At 48.7% G+C, this 20,283-nt stretch overlaps 1 protein-coding gene and 1 pseudogene across 2 annotated transcripts in view; both read left to right on the top strand.

Annotated features, from left to right (window-relative positions):
* The first annotated feature begins 1,497 nt into the window (after positions 1–1,497).
* The window catches only part of DUSP29 (dual specificity phosphatase 29), a 30,555-nt gene continuing 11,769 nt past the window's right edge, over positions 1,498–20,283 (top strand). The window contains exons 1-2 of one of the 2 annotated variants that reach the window (XM_074374276.1): positions 1,498–1,747; positions 12,004–12,237. In XM_074374276.1, the coding sequence (XP_074230377.1) occupies positions 1,671–1,747; positions 12,004–12,237 (311 nt within the window). In that variant the 5' untranslated portion in view covers positions 1,498–1,670. Of the gene's footprint in view, positions 1,758–12,003; positions 12,238–20,283 lie in introns of both variants that reach the window. The other variant, XM_074374277.1, reaches the window with a different exon arrangement.
* LOC123619195 (large ribosomal subunit protein uL30 pseudogene) lies at positions 12,100–19,466 on the top strand (annotated as a pseudogene).

Genomic DNA, 20,283 nt, shown 5'->3' with positions numbered 1-20,283 from the left:
TGGGAGCATGTGGGGTAGTGGGGAGAGGGTCACCAGTCTTCTGCTCACCACATTCAGGGGCTACTCTAATGGGGGTGATAATCCAGCAGCTCACCTCATTCTTTTCTTGGCTTTATTTACTAGGCCATCCTTCTAGACAGTGTGAAATACTGTCTCCCTCTCTTTATCAGCTATCTATGTGTCTCAGGTGTCTTTAGACATCTGATTTTTGCCCCTTGCTGAACCTGCATCTTCAGCAGCTCCTCGTGCCTCCCTAGCATTGACTTGGGATGGGGCTAGGGCAGGGACTGACCCACCAGGCTCCTAGCTAGACGGAAATCTTCCTTCAGTCTGTGTCAGGTCCAGCATTTCTGACTCCTGTAAGTTTGTGGGATGATTGCAGAAGGGCCTTTGGCCCTGCTGCTCTGACTCCAGTACTTGACCTCCTTGTACACTTAGATCCAGAGTCCCTGCCTTGTGACTATTCTCTGCACCAAGAAATTAATAAAAGCAAAGTCTTCTTAGCAGTTTCACAATAAAAAATACTGGAAGAAATAACTGCTCTAAATAAAACTGACAGTAGCTGAACATGAAAATTGTGGGGAAGATCTTTGGTTTGCTGAATACAGAGCTACAGAGAACAGGATTAATGACCCCGACATGAGACCCTATTAAGTGAAGGATGTGGGAAGACTGGTGACCCCCTTCCTGCTCCCTCTAATCCTTCATACATTGAAGGATGCCCAAAGAGGGTGACAGGATAGGGAAGGATGGAAAACCATGTCATTCATTATAAGGAACTGTAAAAAGCTGTGGAAAGATTTTACTAGAAAAATAGAGAAGCCTGGACAGGGCTTTGCCCATCAGCCCTAAAAAGGAGGACCCCAGTGGTAGGGTTGCTGGTGGGGCTCCTGGAGCAAAGAAGGCTGGAGCCAAAGAGGCAGGATGTTAGAGAAGGAACCGCCAAGAAGAGAGACCTGGGAAAGACTGCTGAATTGGGAATATTCTGGGGATCCTAGTATCACCTAGCATTTTTTAAATGTTTAGCCTGTGCCAGGTACTGTGCTGAGAACCTTCTGTACTTTATCTTGTTTAACTCTCATGACAACATAAAAAGGTGGCATTATGACTATTTTCCCCATTAAAGCCCAGATGGATTAGACACTTGCCGGAGGTCTCACAGATAGCAACACAATGCAAATGAACCCAAGCTTCAAGAGCTTCTCTGGAAGGCGGAGGTGGTTCACTGATCACCCCGCGTGATGTAGCATTCATTTCACCCACTCCCCAGAGATGGCCCCACAAACTCCTGGAAAAGTGTGGAGTGGAAAGTTCTCCAGGCTGGGCGCCCCCAATCATCCCATGGGCTCTGTGCCAGCGGGCCAATCTCCCGCCTTCCAGCTGTTCCCGGACAGAGCCCCGGGCAGGGCCCTGCAGGCACCTGGCCTCGTCCATCCCAAGAAAACAAAGCTGGGAAATCCCCCTGCCTGGCCCCGCCCTGGTGGCTGCGTGTCCTGCCTCCGTGGCCGGGCCAGGGACAAGCGTGTGGGCTCTAGGTACAGGACTCCCAAAGTCAAGGGTTTCAGGTCACACGGGTGAATCATTTTGCAAGCAGATGCCACAGGTCTCTTCTCAGACTGGGCAGGACAAGGTCAGCGTCAGCAGATCTGACCCTAAAAATAGGCTCTTGGATGCCAGTCGGGGTGGCTGGGTGTGCAGCCGCCACACGCCCCACGGACCAGCACCTCCTGACCTGGGCCAGTACCCGGTGAGCACAGGTAAGGCCCCTGGGTGGGGAGGGTGGCGCCTCGTGTGTCCAGTCAATTGTTCTTTGGGAGCCTGGGTATGGGAATTAGAAGACCTCTTTCCACCCTGTTTCTGGAGCGGCTGAGAGCAGCTGACATCCTTTTAGTATGACAGGCTTCTTGTTGCCCCATCTTTCTCGAGAGATTTCAAGGAATTTTCTCCACTTCCCTTCCTCTAAATCTAAGCTTCCAGTTCAGTGAACATTTCTAAAGCATAATAGGGCGAGTTAAAGCCTATCGGGCCCTTCTGAGGCACTGGATGCATTGTATCATGTATCATATTCCAGCAAGGTTCTACAGTTATCCATTTAGCCAGCAGAGGGGAAAAAAACCTCAGCGGGAGGTGGGGGCGGAATGGAGACGCCCGTAGTGACTCACATCCTGCGTGGGGCGGCACACATTACAAGTAAGTACTCAAAACCCCAGGGACGAGAATTCTTCCTGTGTCCTGGGTAACGCTAAGCACCATTTGGACAGAGTGACTATTCTGGAAGCTTTTCCCAGTCCTGGTGGGAGGTTGGGGTTGGGGGTGACTGCTCTGGTGGAGATGGAGAGACTGGGTCACTGAGGGACAGACCCTCTTGACCAAGACGGCAATGCATGTCGGCTGGAAGGTGGGAAGATGTCCGGCATCTCAGACCAGGGCTCCCCCATTAGGCCCTGGGCCCTTGTCCTGTGGCCCCAGTGGCACTTCATGGGCTGAAACCCAAGAGTTGGGAGTGGGGAGCTCTGAAAACATTCCAGGGGGCAACTTCCCAGTAGGATGGGAGAGAGCCTGGGGCGGGGGTGCTTCTCACTTAAGGCCCCAGCATCCAAGGGCCTAGTGTTTGTCCTGTTGCCCTGAATTTTCCATTGCAGCCCCTCCTTGTTCTCCTCGTGACAAAATCATTCTGTTCCCCCCAAATGACATTTGTAAACAACACTTTAAGGGCTTCTAAGTTCAGTGCTGTACAGGGAAAGAGCCTTGGGCATGGGGGTTGGGGTGGAACGTGGGAAAGGGTCTGAGGAGTGAGGGGAAGGTCAGCTGGCTCTGAAGGCTCTTCAGGGACAAAAGCAGATCTGGGCTGAGGGTGAGAGGGGAGGCGATGGTCCTCCACCATCTGATGAGCTGGAAGCCCTCCCTGGGGACATTTCAGTCCTGGGTGGCACTGGGCTGGAGGGGACTCTGAGTCCTGACTGACGGTGCAGTTCCTGTGGCTATTGACAACCTCACGGAGGGTGCGGAACGGAGAGGGAAACAGAGGCCAGAGGTTTGGCTTTTAGCGTTTCCTGCAACCGTGCCAATCGATGCTCAGCTGAGTCCACTTGGGGAGGGGCAGCCTGCCCTCCACGGTGCTGGGGCTGGCCTTCCCCAGACATTACACAACACTGTGAATCGGAAATGAGTCCTGGTGCTGACCGTGTGCCAAGCATCATCCTAAGAGCTCTCCTTCCAAGTAGGCAGCCATGCCCTCACTCCTCAGAACTGCAGCAGCCCCAGGAGGAGCGCACCTCGCCAGCTTCGTTTCAGATGAGGAGACTGAGGCACGAAGCGGTGGAGCGGTCTGCCCAGCAGCACACAGCCCAGACTGCAGTGAGGCTGAGGCTGCTGTGCCTCAGAGTCTGACGGCGTAGCCACTGCACTCTGGTGCCCCTCCAGAGGGTGACATGGGGGCGCTTCCCTCCACATATGAACTCCAGCCTGGGCACAGCCACTCCAGGTCCTGGTGCCAGGGCTCGTAGCTCCGTTTGTCCTCCCAGCCCTAATCCAGGGCAGATGGCATTTGAATTTTTGCTTCAGGTGATCTTTGATGTTTCTGGCCCCACAGTAGATAGGAGGTCAAGTCTCACGGCAGCCTGGCATGGCTACCAGATATTAACAGCCCACAGAGGGTCCTTTTTCCTCCTCCCAAAAGCCTTGCTTGTACTTCACACATGAGCAAATGAGCCCCGTCACCCACAGGAGAATGTTCAGGCTGATTTACACCCCATCCCATTTCCCACAACCACCCTACTGAGACCCCTTACCCCCGCCAAACGGCTCTACCCCCACTCCCTTACTCTGGACTCACAACTTGGCTCCCAACATGGCTGGGAATTCTCCATGCCCCATCACCTCCTTGTCCCCTTTCCTGAAAACATTCTCTGAGTCCATGTCAATGTGCCAAGGACTTACAGTATCTTCTTTACCCAACAACCAGCGAAGCAGATATCACCCCCATTCTACAGATGAGGGAGCTGAAGTTTGGGTCCATGAGACATCAAGGCCTGTGGGAGCTCTTTCCAGCACCTCACACCAGTCTGGGCCTCACCTGGGAAGGGAGGTCCAGGCCTAGGCCTGCCCTCAGGAGCATACTCTGCGACCAAGAATACAGTGACCTATCTATTGACCTGGGTGGGGATGCTCGGCTGCCTAGGTTGAGTCCCAGTCACACCACTAACTAGTTTGGTGTCCTGCTACTAAACTCTCTGACCCTCATTTTTCTCATCTCCAAAGTGGGGCCAGCCATTTCCCTCCCTAGGAGGTTTCGAGAGTAGATAATCACCAGGCACACGATAAAAGTTACCAGCTGTATGATCACTTCCCTGGGTCCTGCCAGGGCCTTGGTTTCTCAGTGAGCTTTTGTGGCAGCCTGAAGAGGCGGGGGCCTGTTCCTATATCCTTCCCAAGGCCTGGCGCCTCCTCCGTGCAGCACCAAGACAGGCCTAGTGAGGAACAGTGGCTGGGACAGGGCAATGCAGGGGTGGTGAGCCCATGGTGAGGGGCACACCCCACAGTCTACCCCCCAACGAGGAAGCTTCATGTTCTGAGGTGACACATAGTGGGAAATGATTCTTGAATGAGGTGGGCTAAAGGGCCATCTATTCCTGAATTCATGAGCTGTGTAATTGCCTGCAGTGTTTCCACCACAACTGGCCTGGGCAGACATGCTGGCCTCTTGTCTCCGGTGCCAGAGCCTCCTCTCCCTCACTGCACTGGCCGCAGGGGTCAAGTCCATCCCGGCCAGCTCCCCTGTCTGAGAAGGAAGCCACATGTGGGTCTCCAGCCTCCCCAGTTTCCAGGAGGCCCAGCTCTGCCAAACCAAGATTGGGGGAATCAATTAGGAGTTCATAAATTACCTCCCTGAAGCGCTCTGAAACCATTTGAAGAGTTAATCAAACAATTTGATGGCATCAACACCATCGTAGAAGGAATATTAAATTACCTCTTTAAATGAGGGCTTTTCTGGGGTTTTTTTAATAAAAGGATTTTATATTAATTCACATAATTGCTTCCTATTAACATACTTGCCAGAATCAAAAAAAAATCTGTTAAACTTGGATTGTATCTGATACATTAGGAATTAAATTATAGGCAACAAAAAATTCCTGGGGTTTTCACATCCAGGTTTTAATTTTTTAAAAATCCCACATCGTTTATTTCCTAGTTGGGATCATTTTTGTAGATTTAAGATGCATAAAGCCAAGTATGACTTGCAGTAAATTAAAAATATGTATATTTATATACATACACTGCTGCCAATTTCTACCCCTCCACATACCCCAGCAGTACGTATTACTCTCCTAATACAGTAATTTTCCCAACCACAGGAATCTTTTTACCCTCCCTCTTCTTTCAAGGAACATTCCAAGCCCAACTTGGGTGGTGTCATGGAAGAAATGTGGTGGGCATGCATTTTCAACACAGACTAACTTCCCCCATGATCCCAGCGCATTAGGAGCGTAAATATGCGACAACCACAGATACAGAATACCTTCAAAGGGAGGTAATTTTTTTTAAAAGATCAGATTATAAACTGCTCTACTAGACTAGAAGGCAGAGACCTCTTTGGCCCAGCCCATCCCTAGTGCTTAACAGAGGGATGTGTGAGTAAGGCTCAGGGGCAGGTGGGAGTGCGCAGGGCCAGGCCTAACTCCTAACTTGGGAGGTAAAAACAAGGCCACTTCCCATGCCCACTCATGACCCACCAGAGCACCCCTCATGCTGGGAGACTTAGTCGAAACCAAGACCAGGCTAAGGCAAGTCAAAGAGCCCCACGGGATGGGGAGGGGTGATGTGCACTTCAGTTGATCTTGTCTCCAGTCAGAGGGGGAGCAAGCTTCCTTCAGAGGTGGAACCCCACACTTGCACCAGCCTCTTGTAAGGCCCTGCACATACTTGGTTTTCTTTTTCTTAAAGAAATTCTATAAACTTCAGGACCCATAAAACTTGATTCCCTTCTGGTTTTCTGGGAAGCACTGAGGAACAAAATGACCCTCTGATACGACCTAGGCCTGGCTCTGCCACCAGAGGGCCCAAGGACACAGTCCTGCCTTCCAGGAGCACACGCTGACTGGGAAGGCGCTCAGAGATGTGAGGAACGCCTGGTCAGGCCTTGTCCTGACGGCCACCTTCCTGTGCCTCGGCCTGCAGGTTTAGAGTGAGCATCTATTCTATCCACATCAATTCTAAAATGGAACTTTCACAGGCTTTTTTCCCCTCTCTATATATTCAAGTAATATATGCACATCATAGAGATTTTAGAAAAGATGTTTCCTTAAAAAGAAGAAGATTCACATACAATTTCATCATCCTAAAATAAGCATATAGCCAGTGTTAATATTCCGGTGAAATGTATTTTTGTATAAGCACAGAATCATACCGTACTTGCTGCTTCATAGACTTCTGGTCTCTTCTCGCCACCAGCACAAGCCTCTTCCCGACTGATGTCTCAAAACCACCATGAACACAGCTGTCTATCCTGTCTAACAATTTCATTTAAGGTTTAAGGTGACAAAGAGACAGCTGACACAGCCAGGGGGCACTGCAAAGTTACACACTTGGGTCCCTGGTCTCAGGAGTCCTGTGGCTGTGTCTCCTGGCCCCACGCCCTCCCTCCCCAGCCCTGCAGCAGGGCCCCTCCCACCCCTTGTGGGGATGTTCTAGTGGCTCAGACACCCCCTTGCTTTCTTGTACAGAAAAATTTGGCTTTCTTCATTCACTCCACCACATTCCAAATCATGCTTTAGGACTTACCTTTTCCCCATCCTCAAATGGTGTCTTTTGTTAAGCAGGAGGCCTGTTCGGTGGCTCACACTCCTGGGCCTGGCTACCTGGCAAGTCTCTGCAGGCTCAAGGGGTCCACGTGGAGGTTTAATTTTCCCATGGAAATGAATGATGCATCTCTCCACCTGGCTCCTCCCATTCTTCACCTTAGAAAGAATAATTCAGGTTGGGTTTTTTGTTTGTTTTAAAAAGCATTTTTACCCCCCTTGCTATATAGCTCTGTTTTATCACGGAAGAAAGTGAAGCTCAGGGAGGGGGAAACTTGTAGATCTGAGAGTCCTCAGTGATTGCTGGGGCTGTGAGAGCAGAGAAGGGCCAAATGTGGGGAGAGGGGGACACAGAGGCAGAGAAACCCCAGGAAAGCACCAGGTCCTGGCAGCAAGTAAGACGAAGAGAAGGTCACAAATGAGAAGTCACAAGCAGCGTCCAGCCCAGACTGTTCTATGGGGCCAGCATAATTAAAAAATACAGGCACAGATATTTATTATGAAGTATGATTATTTATTAAAAGAATCCCAAAATAGAAAACAGAAAAAAAAAATCTCCCTGACTCCTGCCCTTGCCCATAGTATTGATATTCTGATTTTTTTTCCCTAATTAAATAAAACCTATATACAGGGTTCTTTTTTTTCCCACATAAAGTCAAATCAAGGTATCAAAATTATAGTCTTGAATTCAGATTAAAGCCTTTCCTCATTGGGCAAGGGAAACTTTTAACCAAATGCAAGCTGGACCACTGAAAAGTCTGAGGTGGAGTCAGAATGAACAAGGGGTCCTTGTTTTGATTATTCCTGGAAAGAGCTCCTCAAAGGCAAGGCCACGGTTTCACGGAGGGAAATGGCACTCCAGGCCTTAGAGGTCAAGTACCACTTGGCCTCTGCGTTCTCTGTTATCATGGTACCTTTAAAAGTTTTCAAATTAGCAGCATCTCACTTTGGGTTCCCTCAAAGGCAGACCCTGAGACCAGGGTTTGGGAGCAAGTTGTTGATTTACAAGGTGCTCCAAGGAGTGGGTAACTCCCAGACCAGCGCAAAGACCAGAAAAACACCCTCAAGCTGGGAAACACAGGGGCTTGAGGGAGGAAGACTTTGGTGTATAAGGGAACTGTCCACTTACACTGCAGTGATCTGAGCTGAGGAATGGCTCCTTCCTCGGGCAAGGAGAGCCTCTGCTACCACTGTCTGCCGATTTAAAAATGTTAAATCGGCAGACTTCTCACAAAACTCTGGCTTTCTGACTTTTCATAAAAATATCCAACAATCTGGGCTTGCCTTCCCACATAGAATGCCAAGCTGTTGCCCCAGTGGGGCACTTGCTCTCTACTGTGCCACAGTCCCCGCCACTCCTTGATGTCTCCTGCCTGAGGCCAAGAGTTAGGTTTTTGCTTGTTTGTTTTGTTCTTTAACACCCAGCCCACTTCCCTCCTCTACATTACCTGCCTGGCCCCTCCAGGAAGGAGCCTGAGTTTGCTATCCTTTGAGGAAGAGGCAGGCTGATGCTGCACATACAGACTAAGTAGCCTTCAGGTTGGCATTTAGTTTCCTGGGACCAAACCTTCAAATATGAAGCTTTAACAGGAACCTGGAAGCCTCTCTTGACAACCTGCCCAGCTCTCATTATGACATTTAGCCTGTGATTGATATGGTATGTGTCATCGAGACCTTGGCAGTTAATCTCTGGGTCGAATCTATGGAAACCAAACAGAACAGATTTGTCTTCCCCTTCCATTTTGGCTGTGATCTGGGAAACAGACACTCCTGGCCTCTCGGAGATTCAGAGATTTGGGAGCCATGCAGAGAGGGATGCACATGGGCCGCCTTCAGGATTTGGAAAGATTACAGGTCTGTGGTTTCTGGACGGCTCTGCGCTTTGTTCTCTTCCCCCATCAGATCTGCACACTGGAGGATAATAGATCCCAGAGCTCCCTCTGCGTGCCAAGCCGCTCCGGGTAGACCACACCACTTCCTCTTCTGTCTGGAAATCCAGCCGAGGCTTTCAGCACAGGGATGGGGAAGGGGATGGGGATGGCTCCTTCCACAGTATAATGAAGGAGGACCAGCCTTAGCAAGGGTGAGGTCCGCTTCAGTGAGCAAAGTAGGCAGGCAGAGGTTCAGAATGCAGTTACTCCAGCATCTTCCTAAAATCCCTTCTGCAGCCTCCTCTGGAGGCAGGAAGGATTCAAAATGGTCTAAACCTCCAAATTTACATAAATGGTGCCCAGCTTCGACTCACTTCGACACAAGAAGAGCTGGTGCCATGGATGGGCTGAGCTCCAGAACTTTCAAAACTCAGGCGCCTTGGGTCTGTAGTGGGGAGAGCAGGACTACACTCCTGGGAGACTGAGGGGTCTGGCCGGCTCCCCCAGCAGAAGTTTCTGGCCATCCCTTGAAACAACGCCTCCCTTGGTGACTGTGAACGCCAGCTCGCTACAGGGGACTGTCCATCCTGAATCCTACTCTTCACTCACCCTCACTTCCTCCAAACTAGCCCAGAGGCTCTGTCCTGCCCCATCAGCTCCAGCTGAGCCCCTAACACAGGGCCCATAATCTCATCTATTCACTCATTCCATTCACTCCCCAGGCCATTCTTTCGCTCAGCAAATACTTTCTGAGCACCTCTTACATCTCAGACGCTGAGGCTGTGACTTCAATGTGGCTCAAAGGAGCCACTTCAAGGAGCCTCATAGTAAGGCTGCCCAGCCCTCCTTTGTCCCAGCCCCACACCCTTACTCTGGGCGAAAGACCTTCAGAGAGAAGATAGAAAGCATACGAGCCTTCCTGCCCTCCTCTTGACTCAACAGCTCCTTGACTCTTGAACCACATTCTGTGGCAATTATTATCAAACGTTAGTCAGCATCAGACTCACCTGGGAGCTTGTTAAAATACGCATTATTGACTCCTACACCCCACCCCTGGTCCAGCCTGTAAGCCAGGAATCTGTATTTTTAGCAAGTGCCAGATGATTCTGAGGGAGGTGGGCTTTAGGCCACCCCTCGACAGACTCCAAAGTAGGGTCGCGACTGTAGCCATTGTCCCCACCCCTCAACTCAGGATTCTGCAGGAGAAAGTCACAGATCCTGGCCTCCCACGATCCCCAAAGATACTGTTAGCCAGTGATCCTTTAATTCATCTAGGGTGAACTTGGGAGAATCAAATTTCCCAGAGTGGTAGTTTCAACCCTTTCCTTTTCTTTTAAAAAAAATTTAATGAGAAATTTCAAACACACACAAAGAGAAACGGTAACTACCTTGGACCCGTCATGCATGGCCAATCCTGCCTCATCAGACCGACAAGCATATCCCCCACCCCACACACAATATACCATTATGTCTTCCAATGGTATTATTTTTGAAGCAAATCCCAGACATTATATCATTTCATCTGTGAACATTTCAGTATGTATTTCTAAAAGATAAGGCCCTGCGGTATAATTTAACTGTCATTCGAACCTCCTGCAAATTGGTTGTTAGATCTAGACTCTGAGGACTCTGATCAAAGATTCAGGTTTCCCTTTGGCGAGACTACTTTGGTGATGGTGGAGGTGCGTTCTTCCATCAGAAGGCCCGGAACACCTGATCATCTCTTCTCATGTTGCTAGCAGTCAGTTGTCAGTGCCCACATTCATCAGCTCATTAGGTGCTATAAAGGGGTGACTTCTTCCTTCTTTATTACCTGGAATTCTTCTATAAAAGAAAACTCCTCTCATCTACCCAGTAGTACAGTGTGTATCAGAAAGGAACGACAAATGCTAGATTCTTTCCCTTCACTGACCTGTCTCCAAAACGAGCTGGTTCCCTAGCGTCTTCCATCAGTGAATAATTGTTTTAAGTATCATTATGATTTGAACGTTTGATGTGTTTCTATCAACAGCAGTTATTTTTCTTATTCATGTTCAAGTTGCTCCATTACTGATGAGTGGGAACCTCTTGGAGGTGTGTTCTGAGTCCTTCCCAGAGGATCCTAGTGGTCTTTGAAGCTGCCAGGGCTTTTTCACATTCTTTAAGTCCTAGCCTGCTCCTCCTTGCGCTGCAGCCTCCACCCCGATCCCAGCCCTCTCAGCAACTACTTTTTTCTCAGAAGACTAAGACCTTGTGTCACAAACATTTATAATTTTCCTCATCTCCAAAATGGAGATAGTCATAGTACCTATTTCTTAGGGTTGTTAAGATTAAATGAGTTAATAATAGTTGTAAAGCACTTGGAACAGTGCCTGACACAAAATAAGAGCTACATAAGTATTTGTTAAATAAATGAATAACACTCCCTTCCCATCACTCACCCCCACGTTTCTCAGTCACTCCTCCCGCTCCTCCTTCCCTCCAGTTCAGAGCACAAGTTTAATCTCCCTTCCCAGGCTGCCCGAGTGCAGGTGTACTGGTCACTCAGCCCACGGAACACGTGGTGCCTACTTCCACAGTGAATTCATTTCCTTGGGGACAATGGAAACTCTTCACCCACATTCCACTCACAGAGACTGGCAAGCTCTCCAAATACACGTTCCAATCTGTAGACACAGCTTTTGAGCTTGGAACATCTCTTCCAAAGCCCTGGTAAGTTAGCACAAAGGCCAGCCTCCCAGTGTGAAAGCAGCCAACATTGACTTCAACTTCCTAGCAAGTTGACAAACCCTCACGCAGCCAAGTTTCCTTCCACCCCAAGACTTCTGAAGCCCTGAGAATGTGGTGTGGCTGCCCAGACCACAGACGCTCTGGATTTCCAGGTGTGCCCTTTCCACGGGACAACAGCTTTCTGCTGATGTTGAACACCATGGGCCTGGAATTCCAAGGACCTTCTGGGCCTGTTTATACGGGTTCAAAACGGCCCAAGGCAGCAGATTCCAGTCAGACCAAGGAAAGAGTAGACACCAAAAAAAAAAAAGGGGTAAAATTAAAAGAAAGGAGCCAGGGAAGGGGAGTTTTTAGACCCGAAACCTGTCAGCAAATGCACATCGGCCCATGTTAGGGGGCACTCAGCATACTTGCTCTGTGGGAGCCTGGAATGTTGGGGAAGTGTTTAACCGCCATCATGGCCTTCCTTGTTGACCTCTGCGGCCTGGGGCGAGGAAGCAGGAGCCCAGCAGGCCGGGCACATGCCTGCCAAAAGTTCAGACCCACCTACCCTAACCCCTTTTCCTAAAGCCCCTTCCCTACCTCTGTCCCTGCTAACCTCAGTCGTGACCCTGTCTCATGACCAGTTGCAGAAAGGAAAGAAAATCCCTTGGCTCCAAAATGACATCCAGAGAAACAAAGACAAGCCTCCAGAATGCCTACCCGTCTGCCAAGAAGCTGCTGTTGAAGGTGGAGGAGGAGGGGGAGACAGAGGATTACTGCACCCCTGGAGCCTTCGAGCTGGAGCGTCTCTTCTGGAAGGGCAGTCCCCAGTACACCCACGTCAACGAGGTCTGGCCCCAGCTCTACATCGGCGACGAGTAAGTGCCCAGGCCCAGCCTCACCTTCGGCCTCGCCCAGGAGGAGGCAGCCAGCCTTCCCCAGGGCACAGCACTCGCCACCTCCTCACCATGAGCTTTTGCTTTTTAGGTTGGTTCTGTGAGAACTCTATTAGTTAGGGCTGGGTTTACTTTCATACCACAGAAAACTCAGAAAAGGGGCTTAAGCAAGATAGAGGCTGGTTTCTCTCTCACATAAAAGAAGTGCAGAGGAAGGGGAACGGGGGCTGGCTCGGCCACTCCAGGATCCTCAGGGCTTTGGCTCCCATGCTTGGGCTCCGCCATCCCTAGGGTGTGGCACCTTTTTCAAGTTTGTTTCATGGTCTGAGATTGCTGGTAGGGCTCCAGCCATCAACTGTAGACTCTGGACCACAAGAAAGTACAGGGAAAGGAAGAGCAAAAGGATATCTTCCCGAAGGGAAGTCCCGCCCAGGATTTCTGCTGCCCCTAGCTGCAAGGGAGGCTGGGAAATGTAGTTTTTTATTTCAGCTGGGGATAAGACCAGCAGGAATAAAGTCAGTTCTCAGGGTGGTTAACACAAGAGCACAGCAACCCACGTGTCAAGAAGTGTGACCTAGCAAAGTTGAGGTCACTGTCCCCTCCTCTAGATTTTTATAGCCACCATTCCTCACTCTTCAAACAATTGGGAAGTATCTACATTAACAATAATAATGCTTATCATTTATTGAATATTATGTGCCACGCACTGTGCTAAGCATCTTGCATGCATGATCTCACTTTATTTTCACCATAGTCCAATGAGAAAGATGATCTAATTACTCCATTTTGAAGATAAGGAAACCAAGGCACAGAGCACTTAGGAAACTGGCCCAAGGTCCACAGCTCACTACGTGGCTGAATGCTGGGATTCAAATGCAGTTTTGCCTAACCCAGGAGTTTTCATTCTGACACACACTCCTGCTCCTCCTTCCATTCCCCAGGATTCCAGCTCATGGTTTCTCTCTCCAAGGAGCAGATGGTGCAGGGCCTCTGCATATGTGATTTTAATAAACACTTCGCTGCTTACAACCTAGACAAAACTGTCTTCTCATGAGGAATCCAAGGGCAACATCCCTTTTCTTTTCTTTTTTCTTAATATTTTTAAATGGAAAAAGTTACAAAAATTACATGCCTTTTAATACTAAGTTAAATAGAGGGTTAAAAAAACCAACTGCATAATCTCCCTTTGTCCTCTCTTAATTCTGCCACTGAGTAACAAGTATAGTTTACTCTATGTATGTTATTGCAAACATAAGGAAACATAAATATATATTTAAAGGATTTTTATTTCTTCTAAGTAAATTTTAGGCCCTATCTGGAATACTGCCAGACTCCTGGCAGAGAGAAAAGAGAGACATGGCAAATCCCAGACTGACTCGGAAGTGACACAAGACACTTATACCCACATTTCATCAGCAAAGCAAGTCCATGCCAAAGCCTCATGACAATGGGGTAGAGAAGTGTAACCCACCCCTAGGGACGGCCAGCGAATATTCTAAAGGATAACACCCAATCTACCGCAGCCACCACCAACTCCAGGTGCAGGGCCTTTGGGCTGGTCTTTTCTCCTTCCTGGGCCTCATCTCTAAAAATGGTGACTGAGAAGATTCAAAGAAATAGTGGAATGTGAAAGCATTGTGTAAACTATGAAGTAATAGATAAATGCAAATGTTTGTGTTATTATTGCTACTTAGTGAGAAAGAAACCTAGGAAGGTAGGTCAGGGTCAAGGGAGTTTATTCAGGAAGACACTCAGTGTCTGAGCAGGACAGAAATGGCCTGGTTAATAGAATGACAGACAACAGGGTTTGATGCAATAAGATATGCTTACCTCCTTGACATCTGACCATAACCTTGCTTCCTTTAACCAAGGAAATGTCACTGCCCTTTCAATTCAATCCAGCTCTGCCTAATCAAGCCCTAAGACACACAAGCACATGCACAGTACAGGCAGGCTGCACGATCAGCGTGTGTGACCCGCATGCACAGTGCAGGGAGAGGACTAAGGTCAGCATGGCTGGGTGCCTGTCCCCATCTCTGCTCAGGGTCCTCCCTAGACACCCACTAACAGGGTTACTGCGACTCAGAGATGCTGACTGAGAAAGCAGTTAGTCCCGCTGCCAGTGGGACCACACCGAGGTCACACCCCGGCTGAGAGCAGGCACGACTGCTTGTGTTTCTTGGTCTCTTTGTAAGTATTGCCCAAAGCAGTGAAAACCTCAGAGTCACCTCCTCATGCACAAAGCCCCGGTTTTAACTTGATATTTGCATTTAGGTTGAGGTTTTCCTTCCCCTAAAAGCACCTAAGATTTTTAAAAGCCAAGGTTCTAGAAGTGAGGGCAGTCAAGACCCCGGAATGAGAATCGATGTCCTGAGGCAGCCAGAGCCACCAGCTGTTCTGGAAGTCTAGACCTGCGACGACCGGGACCTACTGGGACCATACTTAACCCCATGAAGCAGCTCACTCTTTCCCCCTCCTCTCTCCTCAAGGGCCACTTTATGGAGAAAGACAGGATGGATGAGCATCTGCTCCGGAGCCACGATGTCTGGGTCAAATACTGGTTCCCATGTGGCCTTGGGCGAGTCAATCTTTCTGAGCCTACAAGCTGTGGCTTCAGTGAATGAATACATAGGATGCTTTTAGCACAGTTCCCGGCACACCCACTGAGCGTGAACTATTAGAGATGAGGTAGGTTCTGGAAACTCGACTCACAGTGTGAGAAGAAGGTGAAGAAAACAGTCAGTGCGCTTTGCCCCTAAGGGTCCCACTGTGCTGAGGGCAGCCCCAGGGCAGGAAACACCCCAGGTCCAGTTTCTCCCAGGAGATGCTATCACGAACCCAGGGTCTGGTTGGAAGTAAGGGCCCTCCTAATGGGCCTTCTCCAGCCAGCTCCCTCCACAGACACTGTCCTGGCCTTCCAGGGACCCGGGCAGCCTAAGGCCTGAGGAGGCAGAGCTGCATCAAAGCCCTACATGCCTGTGGGTTTCAGAATTTCTAAAGCATTTTCTCAATCCCAGCTTACCCCAAGAAACTTGCCAAATGGGGTGCCTGGTGACTGCAAGTTCTGTCACCTACCAGCCCCAGGAGGTCAGAGATGGCCCTACCATCACCACCACCACAGCCTCATGAGAAGAGGCTATCGGGAGGGGCTTGTGGCTTGTGTTTAGTGTGCTGGGTCAGTGGAGTGGCGGGGAGATCCAGGCCACGCAGCCACTTTTTGGATGTCCCCACAGGGAAGTCTTCCTCGCTCAAGGGCTCAGGGAGCAGCCATCCCCTCCCACCCATTTCCCACAACTTCGTAGGGGGTCTGAATCTGCACGTGGGAACGGCAGGGACAGCCTAGAGTAGAGCTAAAGCCCTCGAGTGGGATTCGCGGAACCGAGTTCAAGCCCCCAGTGTGGGTGGTCACTCTGTGTGGCCTTTAGCAAACCATCTTATTGTTCAGGGACTCAGTTTCTTTATTTGTAAAATAAAGGGATGATTTCAAAGGTCCCTTCCAGCTGTAAAGTAACATTCTTTAAGAAATGTCCTATTAAATAGATTATGCTTTATTAGGTTCAAGCACATACTTGTTTTTATTACTTTTAAGTCATTCAAATTAGATTCAAATTAGGTTAACCAAGTGTTGCCCTCCAGAGAGCCAGGGACTGGCATCGATGATGAGATAAGAATAATTCATCACCTCTTATCAATCAGCGGTCCCTAAATGGGTGCTTCAAAAGTGCTTGAGGATGCTTGAAAGCACTAAATTTCTGTAATTTAACTATTCTCACTTTAATCTCATTCACATCTTTCATTTGCTTGGCAAAAATCTTTCCTTCTTTCTTTTCCCTCTATAGTCAGCAGGAGGGAAAATACCCTGGCTAATGTCAAAGTGATTGTAAATTCCCAGGCAGGACAGCCTCCCCACAGTAGGGCTTGGCTGAAACAGGATAATTGAGAAATCTCTCTTCCCTCTCATGATAGAGGCATCCCTGTGAGCCAACACCAGGGCTCTGCGAAGCTGCTTTGCTGTGCGAATGGTGGCCTAAGCAGGACCCTATTTTCATTCAAACTACAGTTGCCTCCAAGTTCTGGCTTTGGGGGTCACCGACAGCCTCTCCACAAAGCCTGACTCCCAAATGCCTGAGGCCAGCCTCACCCAGCCCGAGCTGGTTTGCCAGGGGTCTCCCTGTCTTGCCCTTTCTGCTTTCCTGCTCCCAACCGGACCAACAGCCGCACAAGCCAGCAGCACCTCCAGGGCTGGCCTGTAGTCGAGAAGGCTGGAAAGTGAGGTGAAGCCAAATCAACTGCTGGGACAGTCCTCAGCTTAAGAGAGGACCTCTCATCGGTACACCTGGACAGCCGTTACCTCTCCCCTACGAAAGGAAAAAACTAATTCAGCCTCAAGGCACCAAGTAGGGCTAAAAGTTGACCTGCTTCTCCAAGATGGGGCTGTGGCAGGTTTAGGATGCAGTGAAAACAATGTCAAGGTTGAAGGTTTCACATATTGAATGTTACCTGAAAGAACTAGAAAACCTGGACTCTGAACCTCCAAGTACCGAAGGCAACTGAGGTACAACTGGTGGGCACCAGTCATGGGCAGGGGGCCCAGGGAGAGGCGCCGGTGGCCTTGGCCTCACTGGGCCTTTCACACTGGGTGACAGCTTTGCAGCGTAGGCCTCAAGCAATGTCAGCCATTTCCTTTCACCATAGCCAAATGCCTTGCCCAATCATTACTAAACATCATTTCTTGAAACCAAGCCTCCAATGTATTGTCCTTCCCCTCATAGCCTTCATCCTCGGAGGCCTTGAGCAATCCTCAGAGTGGGGCAGATAATGAAGATTTCTAGCCCTTTCCCAGCTGGAACCATGGAAGGCACAGAAGAGAAGAAAAATAAGGTTCCTGCTGTGCCAGAAACTGTTAAGAAAAAGCAAAAGAATTTCTCAGAGCTGAAGATCAAGCGCCTGAGAAAGAAATTTGCCCAAAAGATGCTTTGAAAGGCAAAGAGGAAGCTTATCTATGAAAAAGCTAAGCACTGTCATAAGGAAACAGGCAGATGCACAGAAATGAAGTTCGAATGGCCAGGATGGGATGAAAAGCAGGCAACTTCTACATACCTGTGGAACCCAGAATGGCATCTGCTATCAGGATCATAGGTATCAGTGGTGTGAGCTCAAAGGTTTGAAGGGCATTAGGAGCTTCTTCGCCTCCATCAGATTGTCAGTGGCACCTCTGTGAAGTTCAACAAGTCTTCAATTAACATGCTGAGCATCAAGGAACCATATATTGCATGGGGCTGCCCAAACCTGAAGTCAGTAAATGAACTAACCTACAGGCATGGTTATGGCAAAATCAACAAGATGCAAATTGCCCTGATAACGCGTTGATTGCTCCATCCCTGGGTAAAAATGGTCTCTGTGTGGAAAATCTGATTCATGAGATCTATACGGCTGGAAAACTTTTCAAAGAAGCAAACAACTTCCTGTGGCCCTTCAAACTGTCTTCTCCACCAGGTGGAATAAAGAAAAAGATCCCCCCACTGTCTAGAAGGTGGACATGCTGGCAACAGGGAAGACCAGATCAACAGGCTTATTAGAAGGATGAATTGAGGTATCTACCATAATTATTGTTGTAATCTGGTCAGTTAACAAACAGTGACTACTTTCAAATTGGAAAAAAAAGAGAGAGAGATTTCTAAGGAGCTAAAAACACCTATGTCTTTGCAACAGGCTCTCCTGAGAACTAAGGACATCACATCAATAAAAACCATGGTGTGTATTCACACACGGAGTGAGTATATGATAGGTTCATTAGTGAAATTTTACAAAACACAGATAGGCAAAAAGAAGAAAACGAAAATTCTCTGTAGTCCCATTACCCAGAGACAACCACTGATAACATTTTGTTATACATCTTCCTACTGCTTTTTCTCCCCTGAGTTCATCTTTTAACCTTTCAAAGAAACCTGAGTATTGCAACACTCAACTTTACAAGAATCCTGTAAGGAATGTACCGCCATTGTAATTGGTTCTATTAAAAAATAAAGAAAACGGAGGGGCCCTGAGGCTCCGTTGTTTCGGTTCATGTAGCACTTTACGCTTACAAACTACACCTGTGAGCCCTGTGTTTTCTGAGGGGCCTCATAACCGAACAGCTTCATCATCAGCAAGGAACAAGAACACCCCCTTAATCTTTATATAAAACATACAAATCCATGAATGGAAAAACAACTGGAAGAACTTATATCAAAAAGCAAACAGTCTATCTCTAGGGAGCAGAAATACAGGTGTTTTTGTGTGTGTGTGTGAGATATGTTTTCCACATTCTGCATGGAGCATGTGCTAGTTCTGTAATAAGATGACTTACTACTTTTAAAATGGGTAGATTACTTACATCTAGGATTTTTCTTAACCAACCAGAAACTGAGGGTCCTGCATCACCTGAATTCTAGAAGTAACTTCTTTCTTTTTTTTTCTTTTTTGGGAGGGGACATAATTAGGTTTATTTATTTATTCATTTTTAGAGGATGTACTGGGGATTGAACCCAGGACCTCATGCATACTAGAAATGCGCTCTATCACTTGAGCTATACCCTTCCCCTAGAAGTAACTTCTTAACCCTGTTTTTCTTCTGAGATTTTCTCCTTCAGCAGAGACACGTGTCTTAGTCTCTCCCACATACCTGAGCAGGTGGCCCTGAAAGCTAAGAAAATAAAATAATGCAGGGCCGGGCGGCACACTCTGACCCCACTCTACTCCCAGTAATGGCTAGGCTAGGCGTCTGGGCCCACTGGGGACCTGCCGCTATCCCAGCTGCTGTCCCCTAAGAGTCCTAAGGGTCACTCAGTATATTTGCAAATCCCCATTCTGCCATGGACACCCTTCAGAGCCCTCACCTGGACTCTGAGTAAACCAAGCTGGGGGAACCTCCAGAGAGGTGTGTGAGGACACCACCTCCCTTTCCCCACCCAGGTAGCCACAGAGCCTCAAAACCTGCTGTAGGTCTCAGATACCCACCAGGTCTAATCCTCCCCCTGAGCCCCTTTCTCTCCCTTAGACACAGTCAAAACCAGCTCTGGGGGTAAATGTGGAGGTGTTGAACAATGAGTCCTGCTGCATATCTACCCTGAGCCTTGACCCCTAAAACAGCAAAGTGCAAATTGTTATTTACTCAAACTGCCATTTGATTATGTTGAAAGCCAGCTGCTGAACCGAGGGAGAACAGTCTTTATGGTGGGTAGGAACTTCCTGACAAGGACAGTTAATTTTAATTTTTCCACTGAGCTCAGCCTCAAAGTGAGGTTGATTGCTACTCAGCAAGATGGACTGCATTAGTGGAGGCTTTAATTGAGCACAGATCTGTGTCCCCAAAGCATAATGTTTGTTGTATACATACTTTGGGACAAGAAGAAAAATGAAAAACAGACCTTTTGGAGGAAAAATTGGAAGCAGAATGTATTTCGTAGTCAGGATGGCAGCCCCAAAAGCCAGCTGGGGGGCTTGGTGGAACCCCCCACCTCCCCATGCCTCAGCTCCCATGAGCTGTTTGCAAATGTTTCTGAAAGCTCAATGCCTGTGTTTAGGTCTCTTTTTCCGAAACACTGGACTCAATCATGCCTCCTCTCATGACCAACAAAAAGCTCCAGGAAGCCAGAGGTAGATGAGGGGCCCTCGGCCGAGGGACCATGGCATGTGTTTCTGCTGCACGGAGCCTCCCAGCCCAGGATGCTGACCCATGCTGACATCCAAGACACTCACTTCTGTCCATGTCCTGTGAGTGGCCTTGTGATGAGTCCTCAGCTGGAGCATGCTGCCACTTTTGGTCTCTCACTAATGTGGTTCCACCAGACCCTTGTCCCCTCTTCCCTGAGCCTAAGAACTAGTCTTCGTGCTGTTGAGGGAGTTGTCATCTTAAAGTTCAGACGGGATCCCCCTCCTCAAACACCAGCAAAAGCTCTCCCGGACCCCAAATACAGATCCTGACCGCCAAGCACTTCGTGATCAAATCCCACACTCTCTCTTCAAACCTTTTTCTACTCTCCTCTC

This window comes from Camelus bactrianus, chromosome 11 (assembly GCF_048773025.1).
Source record: "Camelus bactrianus isolate YW-2024 breed Bactrian camel chromosome 11, ASM4877302v1, whole genome shotgun sequence".
NCBI classification, from domain to species: Eukaryota; Metazoa; Chordata; class Mammalia; order Artiodactyla; family Camelidae; genus Camelus; species Camelus bactrianus.
Note: the sequence above shows the minus strand (reverse complement) of the source record. Positions and strands in the feature narration are given on the sequence as shown.